General features: G+C 42.8%; 1 protein-coding gene across 1 annotated transcript in view; it reads right to left on the bottom strand.

The window, feature by feature from the left end:
* ADGRG4 (adhesion G protein-coupled receptor G4) overlaps window positions 1–27,703 on the bottom strand; it is a 68,473-nt gene that overhangs the window by 11,168 nt on the left and 29,602 nt on the right. The window contains 12 exon segments of the mRNA XM_024760090.1: window positions 2,244–2,305; window positions 4,413–4,615; window positions 5,490–5,562; window positions 9,553–9,733; window positions 9,736–9,793; window positions 9,936–9,989; window positions 13,039–13,117; window positions 16,274–16,560; window positions 19,068–19,189; window positions 21,355–21,458; window positions 23,654–23,699; window positions 26,258–26,363. Coding sequence (XP_024615858.1) covers window positions 2,244–2,305; window positions 4,413–4,615; window positions 5,490–5,562; window positions 9,553–9,733; window positions 9,736–9,793; window positions 9,936–9,989; window positions 13,039–13,117; window positions 16,274–16,560; window positions 19,068–19,189; window positions 21,355–21,458; window positions 23,654–23,699; window positions 26,258–26,363 — 1,375 coding nt within the window.

Raw genomic sequence — 27,703 nt, 5'->3', positions numbered from 1 at the left:
GGGAGAGGCCACAACGGTGAGAGGCCCGCGTACCGCAAAAAAAAAAAAAGTTATGGTATAGCCATACAATGGAATACCATGCAGTCTTAAAAGAAAAAACCCTTTATGTTCTGACATATTGCTAAATGTAAAACAAAAACAACAGTATCAAAAAAGCCAAGGTGCAGAGGAGTAGGTATATTACACAACCATTTTGAGGTTAATAAAGGATGGGAAGAAGGACTGGGAGAATATTTTGGGGGTGGAAAACACCTAGAGGACAATCCAACTCACTGTCAGCCTTCACAACTTGATTTTTTAGGTCCACCAACTGGGGAAGTCTGATCCACTATAAAGTATACCCCTCTGTCTCTACCCCTGAAAGGGCCAGTGTCTAAGATTTGATGGAGGCTGTTACACTAGGTCTTTATTCTTCCCCTATAATTGCTCTAAAGTTTTCCATTCCTCTGGGAATTGGTGGGCTGAAGATTTATTTTTTAATCTTTTTTGCATGAACTAGGCCTTCATCAAAATTCACTGCAACCCAGATTCATTTCCATTTCTAGTCCCCTTGCTGCCCCAAACCAGCTAAGCACGATGGATGAGCTGGCTAACATTTTGAAAGTGAAAACTATCTATCTATCTAACCATCTATCTAGTACATCCCCCGATTTGAGTGCCTTCCCCCTATTAATGTAGCACATCCTTCAGGCTTGCCTCCCCTCCCATCTAAGTGATAGGAGGTGTGAGCAAAAACCTTCCACCTGTTTCTATGATGAATACTAGGTTCACATAAGTAAATCTTGAAAACTTGAGAATTTGCCAGTCCCAACTTTTGGTTTAATTTACATAATCATTTGCATACGACTACATATGTTAAAGAAACATCTGTAGCTTTCTTATGCATTTAGATGAGATGAATTTTTTTTCAATATTTGAAGTTACCACTTACTATTGATTTCTTTGGGGGCTTTTCTTAATACTCACACCAGAGTCCTCCAATGCAGGGCCCTGAATGCCATACGCCTCCCCCTTTTCTATGAATCTCACTTTGTGAGTACCATGCCAAGAGTATGGTAAGATGGGGAATGTAAGCAGATTTCCTTCTCCCACAACTGAGCCCTCCCTATTCAGAGCTGAAGGGACCTAGAAGATGGGATCAAAATATATTTTCAGGGCTTCTCTGGTGGCGCAGTGGTTGAAAGTCCGCCTGCCGATGCAGGGGACACGGGTTCGTGCCCCGGTCCGGGAAGATCCCACATGCCGCGGAGCAGCTGGACCCGTGAGCCATGGCCGCTGAGCCTGCTTGTCCGGAGCCTGTGCTCCGCAACGGGAGAGGTCACAGCAGTGAGAGGCCCGCGTACCGCAAAAAAAAAAAAAAAAAAAAAAGAAGGCCACACATCACGTTTAGCCACACAGTGTAAGGCAGGCAAAGTTCATCCTCAGGGTCACTCCGTTGCCTTTGGATGCTCTCTTCCATCCCTTACTGTTGCTCACCCTGACCTTTGCTCCCTAGGAAAAACCACCAGCTTCAGACAGCTCCTGTTCTGTTCCCTTCCTCAGAACCCTGCCTCCTGTGCCCTCAGGGGCTGTCTTGGTTGAGAAGTTCATCCCCACTAAGGGACTGATGGGTGTCTGTGGATTGATGAGCCACCGTTTTCACAAAACATGTTGACATTTTAACAAGGGGGTTCAATCAAAAGAGTAACTTTAGTAAAGGGGATTTCAGGTGCTTTGTCATGACAAGCCAACAGGATAGCATCTTTTTTTCCCCAAAAGGTATGACCTTGTGACTTTTCTTATCTACTACCTGCGTGGGTGTCAGGCCAACTGGGTACCTGGAAACTTCTGCCGCCTGAAATTGTTTGACTCCCAGCACTGTAAGGACCCTGATCACGATCTTTTTTTTTCCTTTCAGGATGTAGACACAAGAGTTTTCGAAACAAAATCTCCAACGCTGTAGACAGCTCTCCCCTAACATATCATAACTATAGGCTCATATCTTCTCTACAAAAAATGTAAGAAACAACTATTACAATGAATAGGAGAATTATTCTGGCTTTAATATTCACTAAATGCTATCTCATTCTGCCCCTTCCAAAATAATATTTAGAATACAAAGTTGAAGCAGATGCTTTCACAAAATCAACATTTTCCCCAATCTGGGGGTAGGGGAAGGTGGGTATCTCGGCTGGGATTTATTGAAGAAATCTTTGTTTGTGAATGGAATTCATTTTGATTTCCACAGGTAATATTCTTCTCACACAATTAGGTACAGCTTCACAACTCAAAGGAGAGAAACAGTTGAGATCTTCGTCAAAGTTGTCTGCATTAAAGAAAAAAAAGAGGGCTTCCCTCCCCAAAAAAAAAAAAAAAAAAAAAAAAAAAAAAGAGCATTTTCAGCTGTGGCATTAGGGACTTTGCACATAGTAGAATCATAAGACATGTTTATCAAATGAAGGAGTAAATAGAAGAATTAGAAAGGAAGTAAAAGTTGTGGTGCTTTCCTCAGATAGTTTAATCTAAATTTGGGGTGAATTAATTCATCCTGACAGTACTGTTAAGCAATTACAAGTGCATCTGTTCTTCCTGCCTTGTGAATAACAGGCTATGTTATTCACAGTAACCTTAACCTAGAGGAGGCTAGTCATGGACAAACCTTGGAGGTCTTCAGGAAAAGACAACATAAAATGATAACACACCTATCTGTATCCCCTATGAATTTGATATTCCTGCTCTGAAGGTTCAGCTGTTTCTCAAGTTTGAGAGTGCCTAGTGGTACAGAGGGTGCAAGTTTTCACTCAGTGCCAATGGAATCGAGTTTCTGGCTGCCATATGTCTGATGGCAGCATCCAGGTTGCAGTTGTAGAACCTGTGGCCCAAGAGGCTGGACTACCTGCCCCACTGGCTGAGTTACTGTCATAACTGACAAGCATCTCAGTGCTGGCTGCAGGCCCCTGGGCTCTCCAGGTCTATAGCTTGGTCCAACGACATTAAAATCCTGGACATGGTATTTACTACTACTCTTTCAAAGAAAAGTATGTCCATTTGGGCTGTATATTTGCTGATGAAACAATATCCCTCAAGGACAGCAGGGGAGCCAAGCCTAACTCACCCTCTTGAAAATATTCCCCAATCAGATCCAACTATTATCCACTAAAAGCCTTCCACAGTTCGTGCCTCTATATGCCATGGCTCCCCAGTGGCTCCACATGGGCACCAACATATCTGCAAGTTAGCTGGCCAGAAATGTGATGGACTTTTGTGGCCATGGAAAGATTTTCTTCACATGCACCGACTTGCCCATGTAGAAATGGAGGCAGAGACTCCAACACTAGTCAATGAGCCTAAACTGGAAAGTGGTGTGGCCTCACACAGTCCTGAAGCTGGTAGGCCCTTTGGAGATGATTCATCCTGCCCCCCACGCCCCACCATGTTGAAGGTAGAGGGAATGTAGTTCCGAGTAGGGAAGTGATGTGCCCAAGGTCATGGGGTTAGTGACTTGAGCCAAACTCTTCTGACTCTAAGTTTGGTGCCTTTTTTTTTTAACCCACCGTACTGCTTCCAGATTGCCTACAGCCCTCGGAAATAGAACTGCTGACGGAGCCAATAGAATGAAAACTACAGGGGGATGAGGCCATTCTACCAGCAGCACTGAGATGGAGAGAATGACTACAGCTAGGCCACCAGAGGTGTTCTGTGTGTGAACCGGAGTCTACTCTGGTCTTTAAGAAAGGCAACCAAAGGCCACTGCACTATGGTCCATCTGGAAGCACAGAACACGGAGTCATCATAACATCACCTTGAAGTTCTTAAGTTTTTGCTCTAGTTTGCCTTTCTGCTTACTTTAGGCCTGTACAGCAATCCTTTCCCTACACTTTCCCTCCTAACACCCGTCTCCACCTCACGTCTGTCTCTGCACCTAGAAGCTTGGCTTCCTGTGGAAGAAGGTGAGCCTCTAAGAGTAATGCACAGCTCAGCCGGTATTCTCGGTGGGGTGTGATGAGCACTAGCTTGGGGGCCACTAGCTTCTGGCCCCAATTCTGCTGCTGACGGGACTGTCCATAAGGCGTTCTCCTCTTCCTGCTTAAGGTCCCTCATCTGTAAAATGAGGGGATTGCACTAGACAATGTATGAGGTGCCTTCGGATTTTAACAGTTTGTGACGATTGTTTGCAATTACCCATGCAAGTTTTTTTCTTTACCTCCAGTCTCTTCTCTCCTCCATGAATCTAATAACCCACTGATTTGTACATACTAAGTTCACTAGGTGCTTCTATGCACACTTTCTCAGTCCAGAGTGAGCCCAGGTGCGCTCATGCACACGTGCATTTCGTTTTGAGCAGGAATCATTTCCCAAGACCACGTCTGTGGCCTCACACTAATTCAATACCTCTGGAATATAAGTATAGACAGTGTGGCCTTTTCTCTCACCATTTGGGGAGCTTGTTTTTGAAGGAGTGCCTTGGGCGGGGCCTAAAGATTTGAAAATGGAACTAGTTGCAGTTGACTTGACGGACGGTGCCAACAAGTTGCGTACAAAGGTTTTCTTCAGTCTTTCCTGTTTCTGCCCAACATTGAGCCCACACCGGCTGCTGCCATCTGAAATGACTCCCCAAACAGTTAAAAACAGAAAGCTCATCAAATTCTACACTTCAAATGGGTAAATTATACCTTAAGGATCCTGTTAAAAATATAAAGCCCAATGTACAGTCTGTTCATTCTGGGTACCTCAAGGAGGCAGGTTTTCTATGAAGTTGTGAGAAGTTTGAACTATAATGTGTGGTACAGGCAGGGCCAATTCACTTACCAAGGAAGACAGCTTTCCCTAGAGCCCAGCACGGGGACCAGCAGGTTACTGACATGCCCAGCAAAAAGGAACTGGATCTCTGTGCTACTTATAGCATCTTCTAGCTCAAGCATCGCCTTCCCTAAAGGCAATAAACTGAGCTTCGCATTGAGACTGAGCGAAGCTACCTGAATTGGATGGAAGAGCATTTTGATGCATAGAAAACCAGTTTGCCTGAACTGGAGATATTCTCAGAGGCAACACCAGAGTCCACTATACCTCCCACCGTGCAGGAAGGGCCACTGGTCCATCTGGGCTGCCCACCAGCCAGGCATCTTAGGGATGCTGACAAGGTCTCTCCTCCACCATGACTTCTTGCTTCCCACATCTGCTCAGTCAACTGTCGGCTACAGGCCAGAAAGCCCCTGTGACCCAGTGCCCGGAACACCGTAGGCACTCAATCAATGTTCTTTTAATTGAATTGAGACTTAAGTGACAGCAAGGACAAGCAGTCCAAGGAATCTGGGCCAAAAGCGAAGCTTCATTATGTTAAGATATGGCCGAAGTCACATCCTTCACCTGACTTCATTCATCTCCGCACAAAAGCACAAATCTTTTTCCTGACATGGAAACAGCCTCCATCTGATGCTGATGGTGTATGAACTCGTCAGGAGACAAGTAAATCTCATCAGTTTGGAAAACCTGTAAATTCAATACCTTACCCCAAATGGCATCTTACCAGTATCCACTAGACATGCTCCTTCATCACCCAGTGGAACACAAAAATGAGGAACCCTAGCCAGGAGAAGAAGGTCAGTCTTTTCCAGCTTCTTTCACTCGCTGTCACCAATGCCTAGACTCAAGCCTACTCTTGTCACCATCAATACTCCTTCTAAGGAACCCCAAGGCCATTACTAGCTTTCCGAGGTCACCTTTCTAGCCTCCCTCTCAATGGCAGTGCTAGCAAGAAGGTCTGTATCAAGGTTTCATGTCAACCGCAGTCTTCCTCCTGGGCTGCTGTCTGTCCTAGAGCTTGAGAGATAAGGTCTGCAGTGGGAACCAGCCTCTGAGATGGCTCTCAGTGATACCTATATCCTGTCATTCACATCCTTATGTAGTCTCCTCCCATGTTGTACCAATAGAATATGGCAGAAGTGATGGCATGTCCCTTCCAAGATTAGGTTATAAAAGATGTTGTTCTCTCTCTCTCTCTCTTCCCAGAAGAGATTCAGAGCTGATTAGAAGCGACAATGGCAATTGTATTACGATGTACAATGTATCAAATCAACACGTTGTACACCTTAAATTTACACAATGCTATATGTCAAATATATTTCAAATTTTAAAAAAGAGACATTAAAACTAGTGGTTACCAGTGGAGAGAGGGATGGGTAGGGGACTAAGAGGTACAAAGTACTATGTGTAAAATAAATAAGCTATAAGTATATATTGTCCAACACAGGGAATAGAGCCAATATTTTATAATAACTCTAAATGGAGTGTAACCTTTAAGAATTACGTAACATACATAATTGTATGTTACACCTGTAACATACGATATTGTACAGCAAGTATAGTTCAATTTAAAAAAAGAAAGAAAAGAAAAGGGATGTTAAACGCTCTGCTTTATGGAGTGCGGAGCTCTCTGTCTCTAGGAAGTTTCAAGTGGTGGCTTGCGACTTCCTGTCACTCGATGGGAAGTTGGATCGGGAAGACCTGGCTTTCCTGGCCCCAGCGCTGAGACTCTCTGATTCCAGGTGGGAGGCAGCAATCTGGAGCCTAAACGGTGACAAGTGACAAGCCCCACTACCTCCCCTGAGGGCGTTATCTCCATTTGTAACCAAACAACAGTGGTGAGGAAGCCAGCAGCCTCCACTCTTTTTCTGAGCAGCAGCTACCTGGAAGGTGGTCCGGCAGCCTGATGAGAGCAAATCCCAGTCTCCAAGCAGGTAAAACTCCTCCAGCTTCAGCAGGAACAAGGGGCCACAGCGACAACCAGCCCCTCTTACTGCTCTGATTTCCTGCATGGAGTTCAGCTAGTTCTCAGACTTAAAGGTTATTCTGTGAATTCCAATGAGCTGCCTGCCAGCTCGCCCTTTCTTCCTGACAGCCTTCCTTTTTCTTTCCAATAACAGATTGATCTGCTTACTCACCAGCACATAGGCAGGAGGAAGATGTCAGGTTTTTGTCACCTGCATTTTTATTTGTGCATCCCGCCTTCAGAAATGGCTCAGCAACAGCATCATTTTTTCACACGACCACAGGGCAACCCCCTTCAGCCAGAATTACAAACTTGCCATCTGCTTTTTTTTTTTTTTGCAGTACGCGGGCCTCTCACTGTTGTGGCCTCTCCCGTTGCGGAGCACAGGCTCACGGACACGCAGGCTCAGCGGCCATGGCTCACGGGGCCCAGCCGCTCTGCGGCATGTGGGATCTTCCCGGACCGGGGCACGAACCCGTGTCCCCTGCATCGGCAGGCGGACTGCCAACCACTGCGCCACCAGGGAAGCCCTGCCATCTGTCTTTTAAATGGCTAATTTGTTCACTTGTTTCATTGCATTCTTGTTTTGAATATTTGAGACCTGTGTCTCTGTGTGTGTCCATGGAACTCGAGTTTGAAACTCAGAGCTCTGAAAACACCCCCTTCTGCAAGATGGCACATTCTACCTTGTAGGCGGGACTAGGAACTAGCAAGGCTTGGTGCTTGATTGACATAAAGTGCATCTGACAGACGGAGACAGCTTGGCTCTGTTGATGTTGGATCTGGGCTTTGGTTTTCGTCCTCAGGAGATCTCCCATTGGATTCTGCATCTACCCATCCAGGCTTCCCGCTTAGACACGACTCTCTCCTTCCACCACAGGAATGGAGCACATGCTGTTTTTGCAAAACACCCCTCCCCCGCTTTAAGCTCTAAACTTCTTTGCTTTCTGGTTCTTTTGTCAGCTATTCCTTTAACCCCTCTTTCCATAAGGTTGAGTGTGTTTCTCCTCAGAACTCGTGAGCCCAAGAGTAGCCTGGAGTTACTGCTTAGGAAGAAATCCACACAGGCACCTAGTTCACGAATCTACCTCTGTCCACATTCTAGAGCAAGGCAGCTTCGTTCTCAAAGCATCAGGCCACTGAGACCAGGCTATCTCAGTGGAGGCCAGGTAAAGTCAAGAAGTAAAGTGTAGAACCATCACCGGGCCCTCGGTTGACGATCTAAGATACAACCAAGCGCTGGTAGCCTCAAAGGAAACCACGTGACAGTAGTGTGGAGAGCTCCTAAAAATTCTGTCCCTAGTGTCAGAAGGAATAAAGATGGCACACGGACGGAGAACAACATATCTTGTGTCTCTTTATATTCCAATCAGAATTGGCTATGTAAGGTTGGTGGAATCCAGTGGGACAAAAGTTCCAATTGATACACCGCATTGCTCTAAAATGACATGGTTTCTTGACTCACAGGACTTGCCGTCAAAGAGTATACTTTATTTTGGATTTTTCCCCCACGCCCTGCAGCACCTTGCCAATGCCTGGCTTATATTAACTGCAGAGCAACTCATATTTCCCAAGGTTCCTCAGGGGTTAACAACCACAATCACAAGGATTCTGAGGTTTTAAAAAATGTTCAATTTAAAACAAATGTTTAAAGTTATTTTCCCCCAGCAGAATTTCTCAGAGCTTGTACCATGCTAGTGAACACTGTGTCATTTCAAGAATGGGGAGGGGTAGTTTTGTGCATTTCCCAAATTTCTTTGACCATGGAACTGTTTCTTGCTGAAGCACCCTGTGGGACCACCAGTTCCCTGTACTCTGGTAAAAGGGTTTATTGAATGAATAAGTAGTTAAGAGCACTAAGGGAGACCTTAACTCAATGGACTGCCCAAGTCGACTCACAGCCTGCCCCAGTACCCCAAATGAGCTGGGCCAAGCTTGAGGATAAGAGCATGGGGTGGACTTTGAGACGCCCAGGAAATCATGCTGCATGCCTCTTCCTGCCAAGGTGTTCAGATAAGCAACGTCAGATTATAATGAACAGCAGCAATTATCAGGGGTGTATTAACCAGAGCCCTACCCTTTACTCCTCATGCCGTCTTTGGCCTACCGTTTAATAACTTCATGAATCCTTTGTTCCTTTCACCAGAAAACAGACAGGAGACTAAAGAGCTATAGAGTCATTCGTTTAGCGTCATCTAATTCAACCAGCTGTGGTGACGTTTTCAAGACTGATTTGTAGCCAAACCAAGACCAGAACCTTGGCTTCTTGCCGTGGCCCACTGCTCTTTGCTCTCCACGTTCAATCCTCTATGGCTCTACAATTTCCTAGCCCGGCTCCTTCCCACAATATGAGGATATCTGATGCGGCCAGAGTCTATGGGGTCAACAGTTTAATGTTTCTACTGTCCAGTAATTGCTATGCTCCATGGGATCATGTACTTCAAAATGTCAACACAGGTGTGAATCTGTACACTTACGAGCACAATGCGTTGATGTAATGAATACTGTAGGGTGTATCGCCAATCAGTGTTCGCTAGAGACGTGGCCAACTAGCTGCAGTTGAGTTAGCTATCTGGATTTCTCTCTACATCCCTGAGTAAGAGAGAGTGGGCTCATTTAATGAAGCCCTAACATCTAGCCAATGTTTCTAGTGGCTGCCTGTCAGCAGAGGCAGCAGAGGCCCCTTGGATTATTTTTTCCTCCTTTGAAAAAATACTGAATACTAAAGGTAAGATTTTCCAAAGCAGCAAAAACCTTGATGGAGGTTTAGCTAGCCAGAGAAAGTACAGAGAAGCAACAGTTACCTTGCAAAGTGTTAAAAATGGCAAAAAGATACAAGAAAAGGATCCTCACAGCTCCCCAGGCAAAAAAGGCAAACCCTCAGGTGAGGCCAAGCGAGAACGTCAGGCTGGTTGTGCCTTTGAGGTCATGCAGCATCATTTTCCGTCGAGTCTTCTGGCTTTGGGATTTCATGGAATTCGGTTGAGCAAAAGAACAGTGCAGAACGTGGGGAGATTCATGAGAAATATGAGGCAATCATATGAACTGTAAAAGATACGATCATCTTTTTTTTTTTTTTTTTACCGTACGCGGGCCTCTCACCGCTGTGGCCTCTCCCATTGCGGAGCACAGGCTCCGGACGCGCAGGCTCAGCGGCCATGGCTCACGGGCCCAGCCGCTCCGCGGCACGTGGGATCCTCCCGGACCGATGTAAAAGATAGGATCATCTTTAATCCAACAACTGGAAGAGACCAAGGAGAGAAGGCCATTGTGAGGTAGAGAAACATGAACTCCTATTTTTAATGCGACTCTGATGATCACTGAGTCAGTTTCATTTCACATGAGAACACCTAGGCCTAGGGTGTAAACCAATTCGACAGAGTTCTCTCATGCTCTCTGCAGGCAGAGCTGGCACCAGAACCCCAGTCTCCTGAGCCCCAGTCCAGGGTTCTTCCCAGCGTCAAGTTAAAAATCCTAGAGGATATTTCTGCCCTACACATGCAGAAACCTCTCAGTCCAATTCCCTGGGAAGCTATTCTCTTCCTCAATAGCAGAAAAACAAATTATGTAATTCCCCCCGAAGTGGCTTACACCTGTATTTGCAGGATAAATTCTACTTCGCATGATAAATTTCACAGTGAAAGGACACGGGTGATGACTGGCTTTTTGGACTGCTATATCAAATAGCGATGAGATCATCAGAGTTAATGAAAATTCAACAAAAAGAAGACAGCTCTAACCGTATTGCTTTCAAACGTGATGTTTATTTTCAACCCCGCACCACAGCTACAGGTTTGAATTCCAAAAGGCAACACTGGTCACTGGATTGATTCACGGCTTTACAGTTTCTATTAAAGAAGAATTATGCAGTGATTTATAGGAACAGATACTTCATCTCATAACATTTCCAATTACTACATGCATTACCTGTGATTTTTGAACATAGACAAGCTTCACTAATTTAACTGTGTGTCAACTTAGCTGAGACCTCTTTTCCAGAGCTAGGAATATCCCCTGTGGTCATATTGTTCACGTTGGTGTGGATACTTTCATCTGTATGTGAGTTTGTGTGTGTTTGTGTGGGTCTCAAGGGAGTAGGGGTAAAGCATTTAATTTCCCTAATAGAATCTAATACTTAGGGTTCCCCAGATTTGTGCTTGCCAAGGGGGATGGGGGATGGGGGAGGGATGGATTGGGAGTCTGGGATTAGCGAATGCAAACTATTATACATATGTATAACTGAATCACTTTGCCATACACCAGAAATTAACACAACACTGTAAATCAACTTTACCTCAATAAAATAAATTGTCGGGACTTCCCTGGCGGTCCAGTGGGTAAGACTCCACGCTCCCAATGCAGGGGGCCCCGGTTTGAGCCCTGGTCGGGGAACTAGATCCCGCATGCGTGCTGCATCTAAGAAGTCCACATGCTGGAACTAAAGATTCCCGCGTGCTGCAACTAAGACCCAGCACAGCCAAAATAAATAAATAAATATTTTTAAAAATAAATTTTCAAAAAGATTTTAGATTTAATAAATATTGCTGCTGCGTTCCTGCACATGCTTATTAGCCAATCTGAAGTGCAATGAATTGGGCATTCATTGCAAAATGTCTGTGGCTTATCACAATAAAGACATTCAACTTCGTGGTCAAAAAAAAAAAAAACCCAGAAAAACTTAATTTCCCTGAATATCATCTTCAGCCTTAAAAGAGGCTATAGAAAACTCTTTTAAAAAGGCAGCGCTATATATTTGGTTAGAGAATCATCTCCAAGACATACTGTTAAGTACGAAGCAGTGTATATCTACTAGTTGGGTGACAAAGTGTACAAGAGAATATCTCCACAAATTCGATTGTTGGCAATAAGAGTTGCATCAAGGGACGGAAACTGGGAAGCTTGGTGTTGGGAGTGGACTTCACTTTTCATCCTCTACCCTTTTGTACGTTTGAATTTTCTACCGTGTGCATGTATTACTTCTTCAAAATATAATTATTTTTTAAAAGCTCTTAGAGCAGTCTGCCTCTTACTAACCAATTCACACATGAAAGGGCTTTTTCAGCGGGAGTGGAGTTGGTTTTGTTCTGGTTTTGCTTTTGCTTTTGATCTTTGAAGAAGAATCACCATTAGATACACACTGGGGACCCTTTAAGTCACAAAACAAGCAAGGAGGGAGGATGGAGGAGGAGATGAAAAGGAAGGGAAGAGAAAAGGGAGAAAGAGAAAGGATAAGGAGCAATTATAATTACAAGGCATCTGCTGGCAGGGGCAATATAATTTTGACCCTCTGGAAACTGTCATCTCAATATGAAAGACGAAGAAGTTTGGAGGGCAAGACCTTGTGCATTTGATTCCAGTCCAGTGGGAGAGGAACTCTATAGTGAAAAAGAACTTGAGAGGCTACGGTACAGAGAATGGATACGGGTAAGTAAAAAACAATCCAAAGTGTAGTGAGGTTGTGCAGTCTGAAGGACTGCATGGTAACTATCTACAGGCCTGTAAAAGAAGGTTCTGGAGAGGTAGAGCGACTTGAATAGCTACTCTCTGGCACCTGTGGTTGAGAGAACCAAAGAGATGGGCTTTATATATCAAAAAGAGCAAAGAAAAAGCAAGAAAGAAAAGTACAACCACAGGACGACAAAGCTGAGCCAATTTACAGAGGAAAGTGGTGGAGTCTTCTTCAGGGGAGACCTTTGTCGTTGAAACACAGAAACGTTTTCCAACCCGTTTCAGTATTTCGTTACAGTGGCCGCTCCAACTCCTAGGTTCTGCAAGCTTTCTAATCATGATAGCAGCCGGATGTCTATAATGTTGATTTCTTTTATTTATTATGTTTTCTTGCATTGTATTTACATCATTATTATAGTCCCATTTAATAAATTTGAGAGCTCTTTACCAGTCAAAAAATTAAATAGATAAATAAACTATTCATTAATTAATAATCGCTACCAGATATGTATCACCGATGGAACAGGCCACATACTGAGCACTTTATATACATGGTGTCATTTTAATCTGCACCCAACGCTGAGAGCAAACATTATTATCCCCGTTTCCCAGAGGAGGAAATGGAAGGAAGAGGTAAAGTAAGTTGATTGACCAAGGTCATACTGAGCGCAGACACCTAACCATTGTATCAGTGCACGCATGACTTTGTTAGGGTAAAAAGGCTGAGACCAATTTCCTCCCTGAAGCCAGTGTCAAGACCAAGCCTCAGGCCAGGGAGCACCTCACCATACCCTGATGGCCAAGAGCGTTACCACTGGAGAAGCAGACATGCTGGTACTTACAATGGAGTCATTGAGCCCAGAGTCCCATACAGATCTTTTTTCATACCGAGTATAATCACCACCACAATCGCTGGGATTCCTAGAGCGAGAAAGCAAGCCAAAGGCATCCCATTAGGAAGCGGGAGGGCTCCCGATCAATGAGTGTTGGCACTGATACATTAAGACACTTTAAATGAGCCACAGATGTGTGGGCATCAAAATACCATTGTTTGCAAAATGTTTGTGAATTCTTCCAGGTTAAACATTTCTAGGAGTTCTCTAATCTGCTAAACTAAACAGCATGCCAATGGCTTCAGTACAGCACCCACTGGTTATTAAAAATAGCACAAGTGCCAAAAATCAACTTGGCACATCTAGTTCATGGGAATGCAAGTTCGCATAAAGCGTTTCTTCTCGGAGGATCGGCTGCCAATTTGTCTCTCTTTCAACACTGCCCCTTAGTTCCCGGTCTCTTTTTGTCTAGGCCACCTTGGAGGAAGGGCAAAGGCAATCAGCTGCAGCCTTCAGTGCTTTTCTGACAGGGAAGCCGTTTCCACGCTCATTACTAGTTTGACATTTTGACTAGATCGACCAGTTAACGATCAGTCAATTCAGCCCAAGTATAATAAAGCAATCAGTTCAGTCAAAGTGGTCAAACGTGACATGAGTATAGACACAGGGTTTAAAAATCCAATTACCTGTACATTTGCAAAACTTAAAAGACTTCTTTCTTTTTCACAATGTATTTCTCCTAAATTAAGAGCATAACACCTGCACACATTTTAGGGGTTTTGTAAGATACTTTCCAAAGCTGTTTCAAACCCCAGAGTGCCAAGCATCTTAAGAAATCCTCCATCGTCGTATCCTGTGATTGACAGGACAGTCCCTTCTGCTCTGTGTGTGGCACACCTAGCACAGGGCCCAGCACGACGCAGATGAAAACAATACTAGTTTGGGGCCGGAAGGGAGGGATGGAGGGAGGTCTCGCATTTAGGAAGAAAGTCGTGAGACAGTCCCCAAGCTGTGTTAACACTTTGCTAATTAAACCAAAAAAGATGCCTACTTGTTATTAAAAAATGTGGACAAATATATCTACTGCCTTCGACAGGGATTTAAATAAAGGAATGAAACCTTTTCAACAGGTTGTTTCGGCATTAGGAAGACAGAACTTCAAACACAAACAGAGACTAATATTTATTTTCCTAACAGTTGATTGCATCTGTCTAATATTTAAATGCTCTGAGACTCCCTGTAGCGGGCCAGCTCTGCAGTGGCTCCCTGGCCGACCTTGCAGGGATCCAGAGACCGAGCAGGCAAAGGCTTGTACCACGACTGATCTGAGTTTGGGTGGAATGCCTTGTGATCCTCCACGAATTCGAGAAGACGAGGCAGGCCTGTGAGGAGGGGCTCCGAGGCCGTCTCCTACTCTTCTCCCCAGAAGGCTGTCATGATGCAGCTTCTCATCGCCTCCCGGGCTCTGAGGCAGGGTGGGGCTTTGCACCCCGCGCCCTCAGAACAGAGCTGCACAGTAGAAACCACAGAGCTTCACCTGAGAGCTGGCTCATCAGCAGCAGGGAATCCTGCGACTCGTGTGGCAGCCATCTGCTCTCTCTGGTTTGGGTGTCATTCTTTGTAGTGTGGGGAGAAAGGACCTGGGAGCTGGCAGCTTTAGCTACTTGTCTTTTCACCGTCTACATAAGTCATCGACTGAGTCTGAAAGCGGCTCATTGTATCTTTACTGGTTGAGCCGGTCAGGCCTTCACCATGGCTTGGCCTTGGCTTGGGTGTGTACTTGACACTCCTCAAGTTTTTCCTGCCTCCAATTACCAAGCCTTAGCCTTGCCTGCCTCCCCGCTGCACCCCAGAAAGTGTGTGTGGAATGTGCAGATCAAGGAGATGAGAAGCCAGCCCTGGGGAATACCAACACGAAGGAGCAGGTGAAGGAAGAAGGGTCGGACGAGGAAGCCGAGAATGAGTGATGCCGGGGGAATGAGTGCTATTCCCAGCCCCTGCACAGTTAGCCAGATGTGGGTTATCCACCTTCTGGGTTATTCATGAAGCCTCTTCCACAACATTTTTCAGTCTTCCAGTTGACTCGAGGTGAGGGTTGCCAGGCACAAAAGGGAGTGTTCTGACTGCTTTTGGCTTTGTATTTCTGACGGGTTCCAAACTATACTCAAACCATTTCTTAGATCATGCTTTGTTTAGCATTTGCGCGTCTCTGCTCCCCACATTACCGTGGCTAATAGCACTAACCGTGTATCCAAAGAAAGCATGTACTACGTTAATGAACTCATTAAAAGGATGAGTAGCTAATTGCAAAGCTACTGTCTTCACCAAGGCAGTGGAGGATAAAATCTATCTTCCCAGGTATCCTACGCATCTCACTTAATACACATCCCTTATGGATCCAACACATTTTCTGAACCTCAAAGCCGGTTTGAATAGGCAAGGGGTGGGGAAGGGCTGAGTTGTCCATGTCAGTTAGGAATGCAGGAAAGCCAACCAATGAAATGACATTTAAGTCAGGAACTGTTCATGCTGAGTTCCTACCTGGCTTCTTCTATAGGGCAGCAGAACGGTGACAGTCATGAGGTGTGGTGTGAATGGGGGCATGTCTGAGCCAGCACCCTCTCACATCTTGCAAGTCTTTTCCCTGGCCCTTAAACAATATGACTGGATCCTAGAGGTCAAAGACCAAACTATGGAGACAGACCCCCTGGTTCAAATCCCAGTTCTGCCACTTACTAGCTGTGTAAACTCTGGCAAATTACCTAATCTCTTTGTGCCTCAGCATTCTCATCTCTTAAATGGGAACAATGATGAAACCTTTCCCAGAGAGGTATCGGGAAGATTAAATGAGTATGAGACAGTTAGACTAAACGAGACACTTCAAACCGCGTCAGGCACATGGAGCGCTACCTCAGTGTTGGGTGCTGTATCCGTGTGTATTTGCTGGGATTGTAACTTGAGTAAAGGGGAGGATAAAAGCTGACAGGTTCACTACTGTAGATCCAGCATTTAGCACAGCACACAAGCAGGTGCTCAGTAAATATGTGTGGACCGATTCCTCACCATAGAGGTTAAAAGTTGAATTTATAGAGCAATACATACAGAAAAAGAAATGCCCACCCAAACACCAGTGAAGCAATCCTTAACTCCTTTCCTATGATAATAACAGCATTTGGTCCCAAATAATTTGTCTAATGGAGCTAGAATTAGACAGACACAGGCTTGAAACAAAGACATCAAGGACCGTGGCAGGTATACTTATCCCAACCAAACAGACAAAATTTAAGGATATAATTGGGAATGTATATGTTGAAGACTTTGACTAGAGCAAAATACATGTGGACTGCCTCCAGACCCATCCAAGTCAAAGAAACGAGCAGGAAGTAATGAAGTGCCACAGCGGCTGTGATACAAAGGCCCGATTTCTGAAATGATGATGACCGGGAATTGACCAGAAATACCAGGTTTAGCATCAGTAGTGCTGTGCGCAGGTTGATCAGGATTTTGGAAGGATGATCTTTTCGAAGTTTGCTAAAGGAAAAGGCACAATGTTAGGTAGGGTCTCTGTTTTTGATTAAGCATCGCCATGTTTTATCTGCATAATAAGTGAAAGAATAAAAGAACTGCCTATTAAAATTTAATTATTCATATTATCTTATATGTACTGAATTTTCGAGTCCCCCACTCTCTTTCCAGGTAGAGTCAAAGTATTCTAAACATGGTGACCTTCACTGACAGGAATTATAATAGCCTCTGTCAGCTAAGCAGTCCCCTTTTTTCTGTTTCTTTTTCTCTTTTGAAGAGAAGGAAGGAAAGAGTTTCCTGGATACTACAGTTCTCCCACCACTCCTTCAGCAGACTCAAGGCTGGATCTACATATGACCAAATAGCAGGATGACTTATGGAAACCATTTCAAGTAGCTACTTGGGTATTTCCAAAGATCCAGATATTTAACATCATGGAAATACGACCTTAAGTTTCACTAAGTGATCACAGTTGTACTTGTGAAAACTGATCCTGTATTTTCCAAATTAAAAAAAAAATCTTTCCCTTTGATTCTTTTTCATTTCTATTATATGTCTATTGATTTAAATTTTGCAATTTTCATTTTGTGTGTACATGGGTTTTTTAAATTGGGGTAAGTACACAAGTCCTAAGAATGCAACTCACTGAATCTTTACAAATGAATACACCCGTGGAACCCCCACACAGATCAAGAGGTAGAGTATTTTCGGCGTCTCAGAAGGCTCCTTCATTCCTTCTCCCATTCAATACCCTCCACTAGAGGTAACCAATAGTTAACTTCTATCCACATAGGTTTAGTTTTGCCTCTACTTGAAACTTCAAATAAATGGAACCATACAGCACGTTCTCTTCTTTTTCTTGCTTCCTTTGCTCAACTCTCTGTCTATGAGATTTAGATATTACATTATATCATGTAGAAGTATAGTTGAACCTTGGGAGTTAGGGGCACTGACCCTCCGAGCAGTCGAAAATCCGCTTATAACTTGTAGTTGTCCCTCCTCCTTATCCTCGGTTCTGTATCCTCGGATTCAACCAGCCCAGAATCATGCAGTCCCCATAGTATTCACTATTGAAAAAATCTGCATGTAAGCGAACTCTCACAGTTTGTTTGAACAACAAACCTATGTTGTTCAAGGGCCAATGGTAGTTTATTCATTTTTACTGCTGTGAAGCATTCTATTTTATGAATATACTACAAGTTATTCAACTAGTCAACTGTTAATGTACATTGGGGTTGTTTCCAATTTTGGGCCACTATAAGTGAAGCTGCTGTGAATATTCTTGTATATATCTTTCCGTGGACATATACAATCATCTCTCCCTAACAGTGAAATTTCTGGGTCAACAGCTGATGGATATTTATCTTTAGTAAGTACCGCCAAAGAATTTTCCAAAGTGTCTGTGCCATTTGTAGTTTTCCATATCCTTGTTGACCCTTGCTATTTTCAGTATTTTTAATTTTAGCCATTCTGGTGGGGGCATAAAAGTATAATTGTGGTTTTGATTAGCATTTTTCTGATGAGTAATGATTTTGAGAACCTTGTCGTACGCTTGTTAGCCATTTGGGTAGAGGTTAGGACTAGACGTGGATATCTTCTTTTGTGAGGTGCTTGTTCAAGTTTTTTGCCCTTTTTTTTTTTTTTTTTTGCGGTACACGGGCCTCTCACTGTTGTGGCCTCTCCCGTTGCTCTGGACACGCAGGCTCAGCGGCCATGGCTCACGGGCCCAGCCGCTCCGCGGCATGTGGGATCTTCCCGGACCGGGGCACGAACCCATGTCCCCTGCATCGGCAGGCGGACTCTCAACCACTGCGCCACCAGGGAAGCCCTCTTTTGCCCATTTTTAACTGTATTGTCTTTCTTTTGCCTTTTGCTCTGTAGTTTTTATATATTCTGCATACAAATCCTTCGTCAGATATATGCATTGTGAATATCTTCTCCCAATCTGTGGTTTGCCTTTTCACTACTTTCATGGTATCTTTTGATGAAAAGAAGTTCTTAATTTTAATGAAGTCTGATTTGTCAACTTTTTCTTTTATGGTTAATGTTTTTGTATCCTGTTAGAGAAACCTTCTCCTATCTCAACCCTCTTGCTTTTTTATTTATTTACTAATTTATTTATTTGAGTAATTCTGATTCATTAGATTTTTTAAAACATCTTTATTGGAGTATAATTGCTTTACAATGGTGTGTTAGTTTCTGCTTTATAACAAAGTAAATCAGCTATACATATACATATATCCCCATATCTCCTCCCTCTTGCATCTCCCTCCCACCCTCCCTACCCCAGCTCTTGCTTTCTTAAAATTTAATTACAATCTTTTTTCTTTTTCAGAGAAGCCTTGGTTGTTTTGTTTTGTTTTTAACCTGCCCACTTCATAATCTAATGGATCTGGCCTCTCCCTATTGTGATAAGAAACTTTTTGTGAAACTAACATGAAATTAACAAGGTCACAATGCCAATAGCATCCATCAAACCAAATTAAATTTAGAGTAAGACTCTACCAACTTACTGAAAAGCTGTGTATGTCACTATTGCAACTCCCAGGAAAATGGAGGAGATGCCACATCCGATGTATGTTATAAGCACTAATATCCGTTCATTCACTGCATCCACTGCAGACCTGGATAAATCCTAGGGAATGCAATGTGTTGTATTTTATACACTTGCCAGGGCAAGTTTATGGTAAAACACTTCCAGTGCTCACTAACAGGAGGTTCCCAGGATATACAGCATCTCTGTTAAAGCTCTTATAAAACCAGAGTATGTACATGGATATATGATAACACTGTATATTGTTGGTTGAGTATGCCTAGTGCAACTTACTGTGTATAGGGCATGGAGAGCCATCAACAGTACTGGAAGAACATTTAGTCCTTGGTTTTATTGTCATTAACATGTTCCACACTTCAAATATAACCAAACTAATAGATGTGAATTTGGGATACAAAGTGAATTATTATCTGTACTGAGCGTCCCAAAACACTGCACAGAACATCAAAAAATGTTCCTTTCCCTTAGACCTTAAATAATTTTCATAAAATTAAGTGACAAAGTGGACCTTAGAGATCACATAAACCAGTAATTTCTTAACCTGAGGACCATAAAAGACCTGAAATGGTATGCAAAATTATTTGAATGGTATGCATCGTACTGGGAAGACAGTCCATAGCTTTCATCAGATGGTAATGGAGCTTCGTGACTCATAAAAGGTTAAGAAGTGCTGGTCTACTTTGGTAGTTCTCAACTGGACACAATTTTGCCCCTGCCCAGGGACATGTAGCAACGTCTGGAGACATTTTTGGTTGTCACAGCTACAGAGGGTGCTACTGGCATCTAGTGGGTAGAGATCAGGAATGCTGCTAAACATCCTAGAATGCACAAAACGGCACCCACGACAAAGAATTATTTGTCCCAGAAGAGCAATAGTGCTGAGGTTAAGAAACCCTGGTCTATTCCAATCTTTCACATTTCAGAAGACAAATGTAAGGTCCAAACAAGTGAAATAACCCGACCAAGATCACATAGATAGTTAGTGACAGAGCTGGACTGTGGGCCCTGGTCTTTTGACTCATGCCATAATGTTCTAACCAATTTGCAGGGGAGTAAACAAAATTCTTAAAGTTCAATAATTATCAGTGGAGCACCTCTTATTTGTTGAATAGATATGGTAAAAAGAAAGAAAAATATAAAACAGACTCTCAGCCCTCAAGGAGTTTACCATTAGTAGAAGAAACAACTCATACACAACACATTCAGATACTAGTATATACTATGTACAATAAAGTAATTTAGGAGAACTAACAAAGTACTCAAGGGTGGATAGAGAAGAAGGAAACACATTTGAGAGCCATTCTGAAGGAAAACGCATCAAGTCCTGATGTTAGGGAGGACCATAGGAAACGAAGGAGATAGAAAGGTTAACGATGACTCCGAGGCTCTAAGCCTGGATATGCGAATTGATCAGATAACTCTTGTTTGGTTAAGTACCACGAGCACCAAAAAAATATGCACTTCCCTACAGTGCAAATAGACAATATCTATTACAATTTAATATTTTAATTGGAAGCAATTCTACTTCCATCCATTTATTCTACAGAAATGCTTACACCAATATTAGAAGACAAATAAAAATGCGTAATACAGCATTGTTCATAACGGAGAAAAACAACTCAAATGCCTACCTATAGGGGATTGGTTAAATTCATTGTGTTAAATCCACACAGTGGAATACTATAAATGTATTTTTAAAAAATTCAGTAGATGGACATGTATTTGCCTGAAAGCTGTCCAATATATATTGTTAGGTGAAAAGCAAGTGGTAAAAACAGTATGAATAATTCGACCCTATTTTTATAAAACAAAAACATATATTAATATACACACAGGAAAAGAACCTGAAGGAATATACATAAAGGTGTTAAAGGTGGTGATCTCTTGGGAGGGGGATTATAGGGACATTTTCTGGAATGTTTGAATTTTGACAAGCAGGCATTAATTTTATTTTATTTTTTTTATTTTTATTTTTTATAAGTTATTTTTTATTTATTTATTTATTTATTTTGCGATACGCAGGCCTGTCACCGTTGTGGCCTCTGGGATGCTCACAGGCATTAATTTTATAAGGAGAAAAATAAATATTTGTTTCGATTTGCTCTACTTTGAATGAACAAGGTAGGGGGCTGTTTTTCCACTTGCGTGGAACTTTTCCACAACTTAGTTCACACATATATTTCTGGTCTGTAATCTAATAAAAAGTTGTCAAAATTCTATCAAGGAGTGACTGAGAGACAACTCACCATTAAGACTCCAAAATGGGTGAGATGGTCACACTGACAGATTGTGTGATTTAGGTTTGCTTCCTTTACTTTACAGCCTGACGAATTCCGTCCACCTTGCCCCTCTGCAAGCGACAGAAGGGAATTTCAAAGCAATTTTGCTTTTCTCAGAAATGTTTAACTTTTCATTATATGTACCTTTCCGAAGTGTGCTATAATTAGTATCATTTAAGACAGCAGGATAGCCGTATAACTGAACACTGAAATTAAATTAAGTCTAATAGGCAAAAGTGACTTGCGGGGAACTTCATAAATGGCATAACTTCTTTGGTTCTCACTTTTCCCATTCTTCTACAGATTAGGACAGACTCTAATGATGAACAACAGTTCTACCACCATGCTGGAATGACAGAGTAAGGACTGGTTTTTCAAGGAGCACAAAGGGGAAACAGGTAGGTCTAGAACGTTTTGAAGGGCATGAGCTATGGAATATAGGCTGACACGTGGGCCTCCTTGGTGGGACTGGAATAGACATCTGAAACAGCCAGCTCAACCCAGAATTCAAATGGTCTCAAGTGCTTTGCATTTAAGCCAGATGATGGTCTGGAACTCCTCAGGGCCAATTAAAGCCTCTGGTCTATTTGCCACCTGCCTAGTTTCTCACTCCTAAGCATATTCAGGGTTCTAGAACTAACCCACATACCTCAAGAACCTGTAGAGCTTGTGTACTAGACCAGGTTTAGGGTAAAACCTCCAGAGTAGTACTAGACCAGAGGGGTTATCCTAGGGCAGGCATCTAAGTGTGGTCAAAATTTGTCCATCCAGGATAATGACAATAGATCCCAGAAGTTCTGGATCCATGGACAGAGGAGTAGGGGCCAAAGATGACCTGGGAGGAGCCCAGCAAGAGGCATTATGAACACACAGATCAACTTACGGAGGCTGTGGGGAACAAAGCCTACCATTTTACGGAAATCTTATCCTGGGCGACTTGGAGGGGACCAGAAAAGGACAGCGCTATCTCTGTTATAGGAAAGCAGTAGTATTCCACACGCCAGGGAGTCGAATGGGAAGAGAATTTCCCCCTTTTTCCCCCAGAACTCCGAGGATACTAAAAAAAGGAAAAGTCCCAGGCAGAGCTTCCACAGGTGGAAGGACTGGTCCCAGGGCCACTCCTGGCATTCCAGGGGCCATTGCTTCCGTGTGGAATTCTCTGAGATTTGGCTATATCCCTGGAGATTCCAATGGCAATGACAAGCTTAAGAGGAGCCCATTCAGCAATCCCCTTCCACGACCCCTTCTCTCTTTTAAAAAAAATTTTTATTGGAGTATAGTTGATTTACAACATTGTGTTAGCTTCTGCTGTACAGCAAAGTGAATCAGTTATACATATACATATAACCACTTTTTTTAGATTCTTTGCCCATATAGGTTATTACAAACTATTGAGTAGAGTTCCCTGTGCTATACAGTAGGTCCTTGTTGGTTATCTATTTTATATATAGTGGTGTGTATATGTCAATCCCAGTCTCCCAATTTATTCCTCCCCCCTTTCCCTCCGGGTAACCATGTAAAAAATCCAATTTTTCACATCCGTGACTCTATTTCTGTTTTGTAAATAAGTTCATTTGTACCATTTTTTTTAGAGTCCACATATAAGCGATATTATATGGTATTTGTCTTTCTCTGTCTGACTTACCTCACTCAGTGTGACAACCTCTAGGTCCATCCATGTTGCTGCAAATGGCATTATTTCCACGACCCCTTCTCTTATGGTCCCCAAAGACTCATACCCAGCCAAGCAGGAAGGACCCTTCGAGACCAACTAGAAAGTCTTATCCCCTTGGTGAAAAAATAAAAAGATTGAAGCCCCTAGAGAGTAAATGGACCGCCCAAGGTCACACAGTCAATGTAGATGAGAAGAAGGAAAAATGTGGCAAGTCTAATGGGAAAGACAGATAAAGAGAGCCAGATCTTCATCCCTTAACTTTCTTCAAACAGCTCAGGACTGCTCTGTACTGGGTCTTGCAACTTTGTTTCTTCCAGCTTGCTGAGTTATGTGATTTTTTTTTTCCTGATCTCCAAAATAAGTTTCTTCTCAAAAAGAAAGTTTTACAAAAACTCCCATGCCCTAATTAGATATGAAACCCATATTTATATCTTGGTCATTCAGAGTCCCCTGTAGGGTCTGATAAGACAGTAACTTCAGTACAACTCGCTCCCATGTAACTGCCAGATAGCAGGGGCAAAGTCTCATTGAGGGTCAGGGGCAAAGTCTCATTGAGAACCAAGGCCAAAGCTTGCTAAGAAAAATACTTACTGTTATTCTCAAGGTCCCAAAAGGCACAGTGAACTTGATCATAATTCTAGAAAAAAGAAAAATCAGAGGCAAATACCTTTCCTTGTGATCGTTACCATACAATGACAACTACACACAAAGTGTTTTCTTCTCAATGTTTTCTCAAACACTAGACACACACACACACACACACACACACACACACACACACACACAGACGGACCGTTTGTGAGTTGGTTTTAAAACGAACCCCAAGAATCTTGGGGTTTACAAGTGAGAAAATAGTATGTTACTGCTGCATGGTGAACTGGTATGTGTCCTTTAAAGCATTTGGTAACATAAGAATTTGCCACGTCCTCCTGGTGCAAAGTCCAGGAGGGGACTGTAGATGGTCAATGCAGGTCTGATGTGAGGTGGGTGTTTCTTGTGGAACTGTGGAATTTGGGGCTCACAGCTGAGGTCAAGCCTTATGGATACAAAATTGAGCTGCCTATCATTAGGCCTAGTGAACATTCCTGAAACACTCTTGCAATCTCCAAGGAAATGGAGGGCAATGAGAAATTGGTTATGGGGGATGCTTGGAGAGCTGTGGCCCCAGCCAAAATGAAGAGATCTTACCCATGAAACATGCTTCATTTCGTACCTATTTCTGTTTAAGTTCCCTCTCCCACTCTTCCTTCTTCCCTTCTAGAATTAAGGTCTATGAAAACTATGCTGTACCATATGGTCTTTAGATTGGCAATGAAGGAAGCTAGTAAGACTCCATACTGGACATACATTAGCATCAAAGAATGGAATAGTAATTCATTCTTATACCATGGCTAAATTTGATCGTTTATTAATATATTCTTTATGTTATGCCATATGACTATGGTTTTAATCCTTTGGTGATAATTAATACATATTTTAATGCTCTTCATGGAAAATCAAAGGATTAAAATGTTCCATTATTTTGAATTAAGTGATTTGCCTCCCTCAAAAATAAACGGAATTAAATATCATTTAGAGTGATGGGACAACCAAAAGATCCACCTGCCCCCCAGTGACTCCCCTGCCAATCTGCCATTGTTCTAGAAACCCACTATATTATTTATCCCTTTAGGCTAAGGCATTATTTCTAGAAGGCCCCAATTACAATACACCTCTGCTACCTGGAATGGGACAATTTTCATTAAGTCTTGGAATCACATCTGTTAAGTAGCCAATGTTTTTTTTAAATATTTATTTGTCTGTGCAGGGTCTTATTTGTGGCACACGACAACCCTCCCAACTTAGTCTAAGAGATGTAGTTTTCTGTAGTGAAAAGGCCAAAGTTGGAGAAACACACTGTGACCCAGGATTGAATTAACCTGCTCTCTGGCTTTATTTCCTTGACTTACAAAATGGCGGCTGTTCAGGGAAAGGAAGTAAACCATTGCTCACTCTTCCACCTTCTGGCTCTAGGCTCCAGTTGTACCTATTTCACTTCGGAACCTTTACAGAAGCAGTGTCCTCTGCCGGAAACACTCCTCCCTCCTTTCCTCACCCTTTTTCATCTTCTAGCTGGTACTCAACCTCGGGTCTCAGCTGATGCCTCTCCTACAGCTGGCCTTTCCTGAGCTCCCACACAGGGGTAGGTGCCATCCCCGTGCTTCCAGAGCCCCTGTGCCGTATTGTACTTGCCTCGTGCTTTGTCCCTCTCCCCGAGGACTGCCCGCTAGTGGAGGGGTGGAAGGGGAGGCACGTGTTTTCCAGGAGTGGTGTCTTATCAACGATACTTAAGGTAGTATGTTGTAATGACAGTTAAGATTTTGATTAAAAGATGTTAGAAGAAGCAGTGTGAAAGCAGGGCTGTGAGACTCAGAACTTGGGGGTGGGGATGGGATGTAGTTAAACGGTGGCATCTCTTGTAAGTGCTTACTCCCCCAAAACAGTGGCCCAGGTCCCAGCCTCAGGTCACCCCCTTCCATGTGAGAACCTCCCCCCACCATCCAGCACCACACAAGACACATAGTAGGAATTTAATAAATATTTCCTAACTGAATAAATAACTGGGTGAATAAATGAATAAACTGTGTCACCTCCAGCAGGTCCCTTCCTCTCTGGGTCTCAATATCCTCATTGGTAAAATGAGGAGATGGGACATGATGAATTATAAGGACCCTTCCGGTTCTGAAATTGATGGTAGGCTACTTCTAATCCTCCTTCGTCTAGCACTATGACGTCTGAAGGCTAATTTTGGCAAAGATCTTAAATCTCTTTCAGTGGAAGGTGTTAGTGAATAAAAATGACTTATTAGGTGTGAAATCTATGCAAAACAGGTTTATCTTTTATTCTACAAAACAAGCACAGCTCTCTGAAGAAAGGAGAGAAACTAAGACTAAAATAATGGCATCTGAGATGATACAGAGAAATTACAAGCTCACCAAAAGGGTCTGAGTGCTATGAACCACATTCTTAATTTTTATTAAAATTATTTGTTCATTAACTGGCCTGTCCTGGGTCCAACCTATTATTTCCATTAAAAAAAAAGTCTAATAAATATATAGCTACTGAAAACCTGTTGGGTACCTAGCCTTGTGCTAGGTGCCATGAAAATAAAACATGCCTGAGCCATGATGTATGCCACAACCTCCTTGGGAATACCAGTCTAGAAGCTATGCAGAGGTGTAAGACAAGAATACAAGCAGCGGGGTGAGGACGAGAGCAGGGACTCATGAACTCCAGGCAAACTTCCTGGGTGGAATTTGAGCTAAGCCCACAGGAACAAATAGAATTTAGATAGAGGGGGAGCAGTTACAGAACTCCAGGAAAACTGAGCATCATACAGACATAGCTAGAGATAATGTGTTATATTTGAGTTGGTATGTGGTATGTTTAAGCTGGCTCAGTACAACCTCCCCAAAAATAACTCTGTGAAAATTTGACCATTAGAAATTCATTTCTTTGGATAGCATCCTTAGAAAATGCAAACACACCCAGGCATTAACGTATGAACCTCTTAAATACTTGAACTTTGGAGTCAGACATCCTGGGTTTAATTCCTAGCTATGCCACTTCCTACCTGTGTGACCTTGGGCAAAACTACTTAACTTCTTTGTCTTAGTCTGTTAGGGCTGCTATAACAAAGTCCAGATTAAGTGGCTTATAAACAACAGAAATTTATTTCTCAAAGTTCTGGAGGCTGAAAGTCCAAGATCGAGATGCCTACATGGTTGCGTTCTAGTGAAGGCTTGCTTTCTGGTTGATAGATGGCACCTTCTTGCTGTGTCCTCACATGGTGGAAAGGGTGAGGGTGCTCTCTGGGGCCTCTTTTATAAGGGCATGATTCCCATTCATGAGGGCCCCAGCCTCATGATCTAATCACTGCCCAAACGACCCACTTGCTAATACCATCACCTTGGGGGTTAGGATTTCAACACAAGAATTTTGAGGGGACACAAACATTCAGATCACAGCACTCTTTGAATCTTGGTTTCTTGTGAGAAGTAGATGAGATATTAAGTGTAAATAACAACAATTAATAGTGATCATCAACAACGTCATGCAGGGGCTTCCCTGTTGGCGCAGTGGTTAAGAATCCGCCTGCCGAGTCTGTCATACAGAGTGAAGTAAGTCAGAAAGAGAAAAACAAATACCGATGAATTTGGTAAAGTAGCAGGATACAAAATTAATGCACAGAAATCTCTGGCATTCCTATACACTAATGATGAAAAATCTGAAAGTGAAATCAAGAAAACACTCCCATTTACCATTGCAACAAAAAGAATAAAATATCTAGGAATAAAAAAAATATATATATCTAGGAATAAACCTACCTAAGGAGACAAGAGACCTGTATGCAGAAAATTATAAGACACTGATGAAAGAAATTAAAGATGATACAAATAGATGGAGAGGTATACCACGTTCTTGGATTGGAAGAATCAACATTGTGAAAATGACTCTACTACCCAAAGCAATCTACAGATTCAATGCAATCCCTATCAAACTACCACTGGCATTTTTCACAGAACTAGAACAAAAAATTTCGCAATTTGTATGGAAACACAAAAGACCCCGAATAGCCAAAGCAATCTTGAGAACGAAAAA

The sequence above is a fragment of the Neophocaena asiaeorientalis genome, unplaced genomic scaffold (genome assembly GCF_003031525.2).
Source record: "Neophocaena asiaeorientalis asiaeorientalis breed wild unplaced genomic scaffold, Neophocaena_asiaeorientalis_V1.1 scaffold927, whole genome shotgun sequence".
Lineage (NCBI taxonomy): Eukaryota > Metazoa > Chordata > Mammalia > Artiodactyla > Phocoenidae > Neophocaena > Neophocaena asiaeorientalis.
This window is presented reverse-complemented; position numbering and strand designations above follow the sequence as displayed.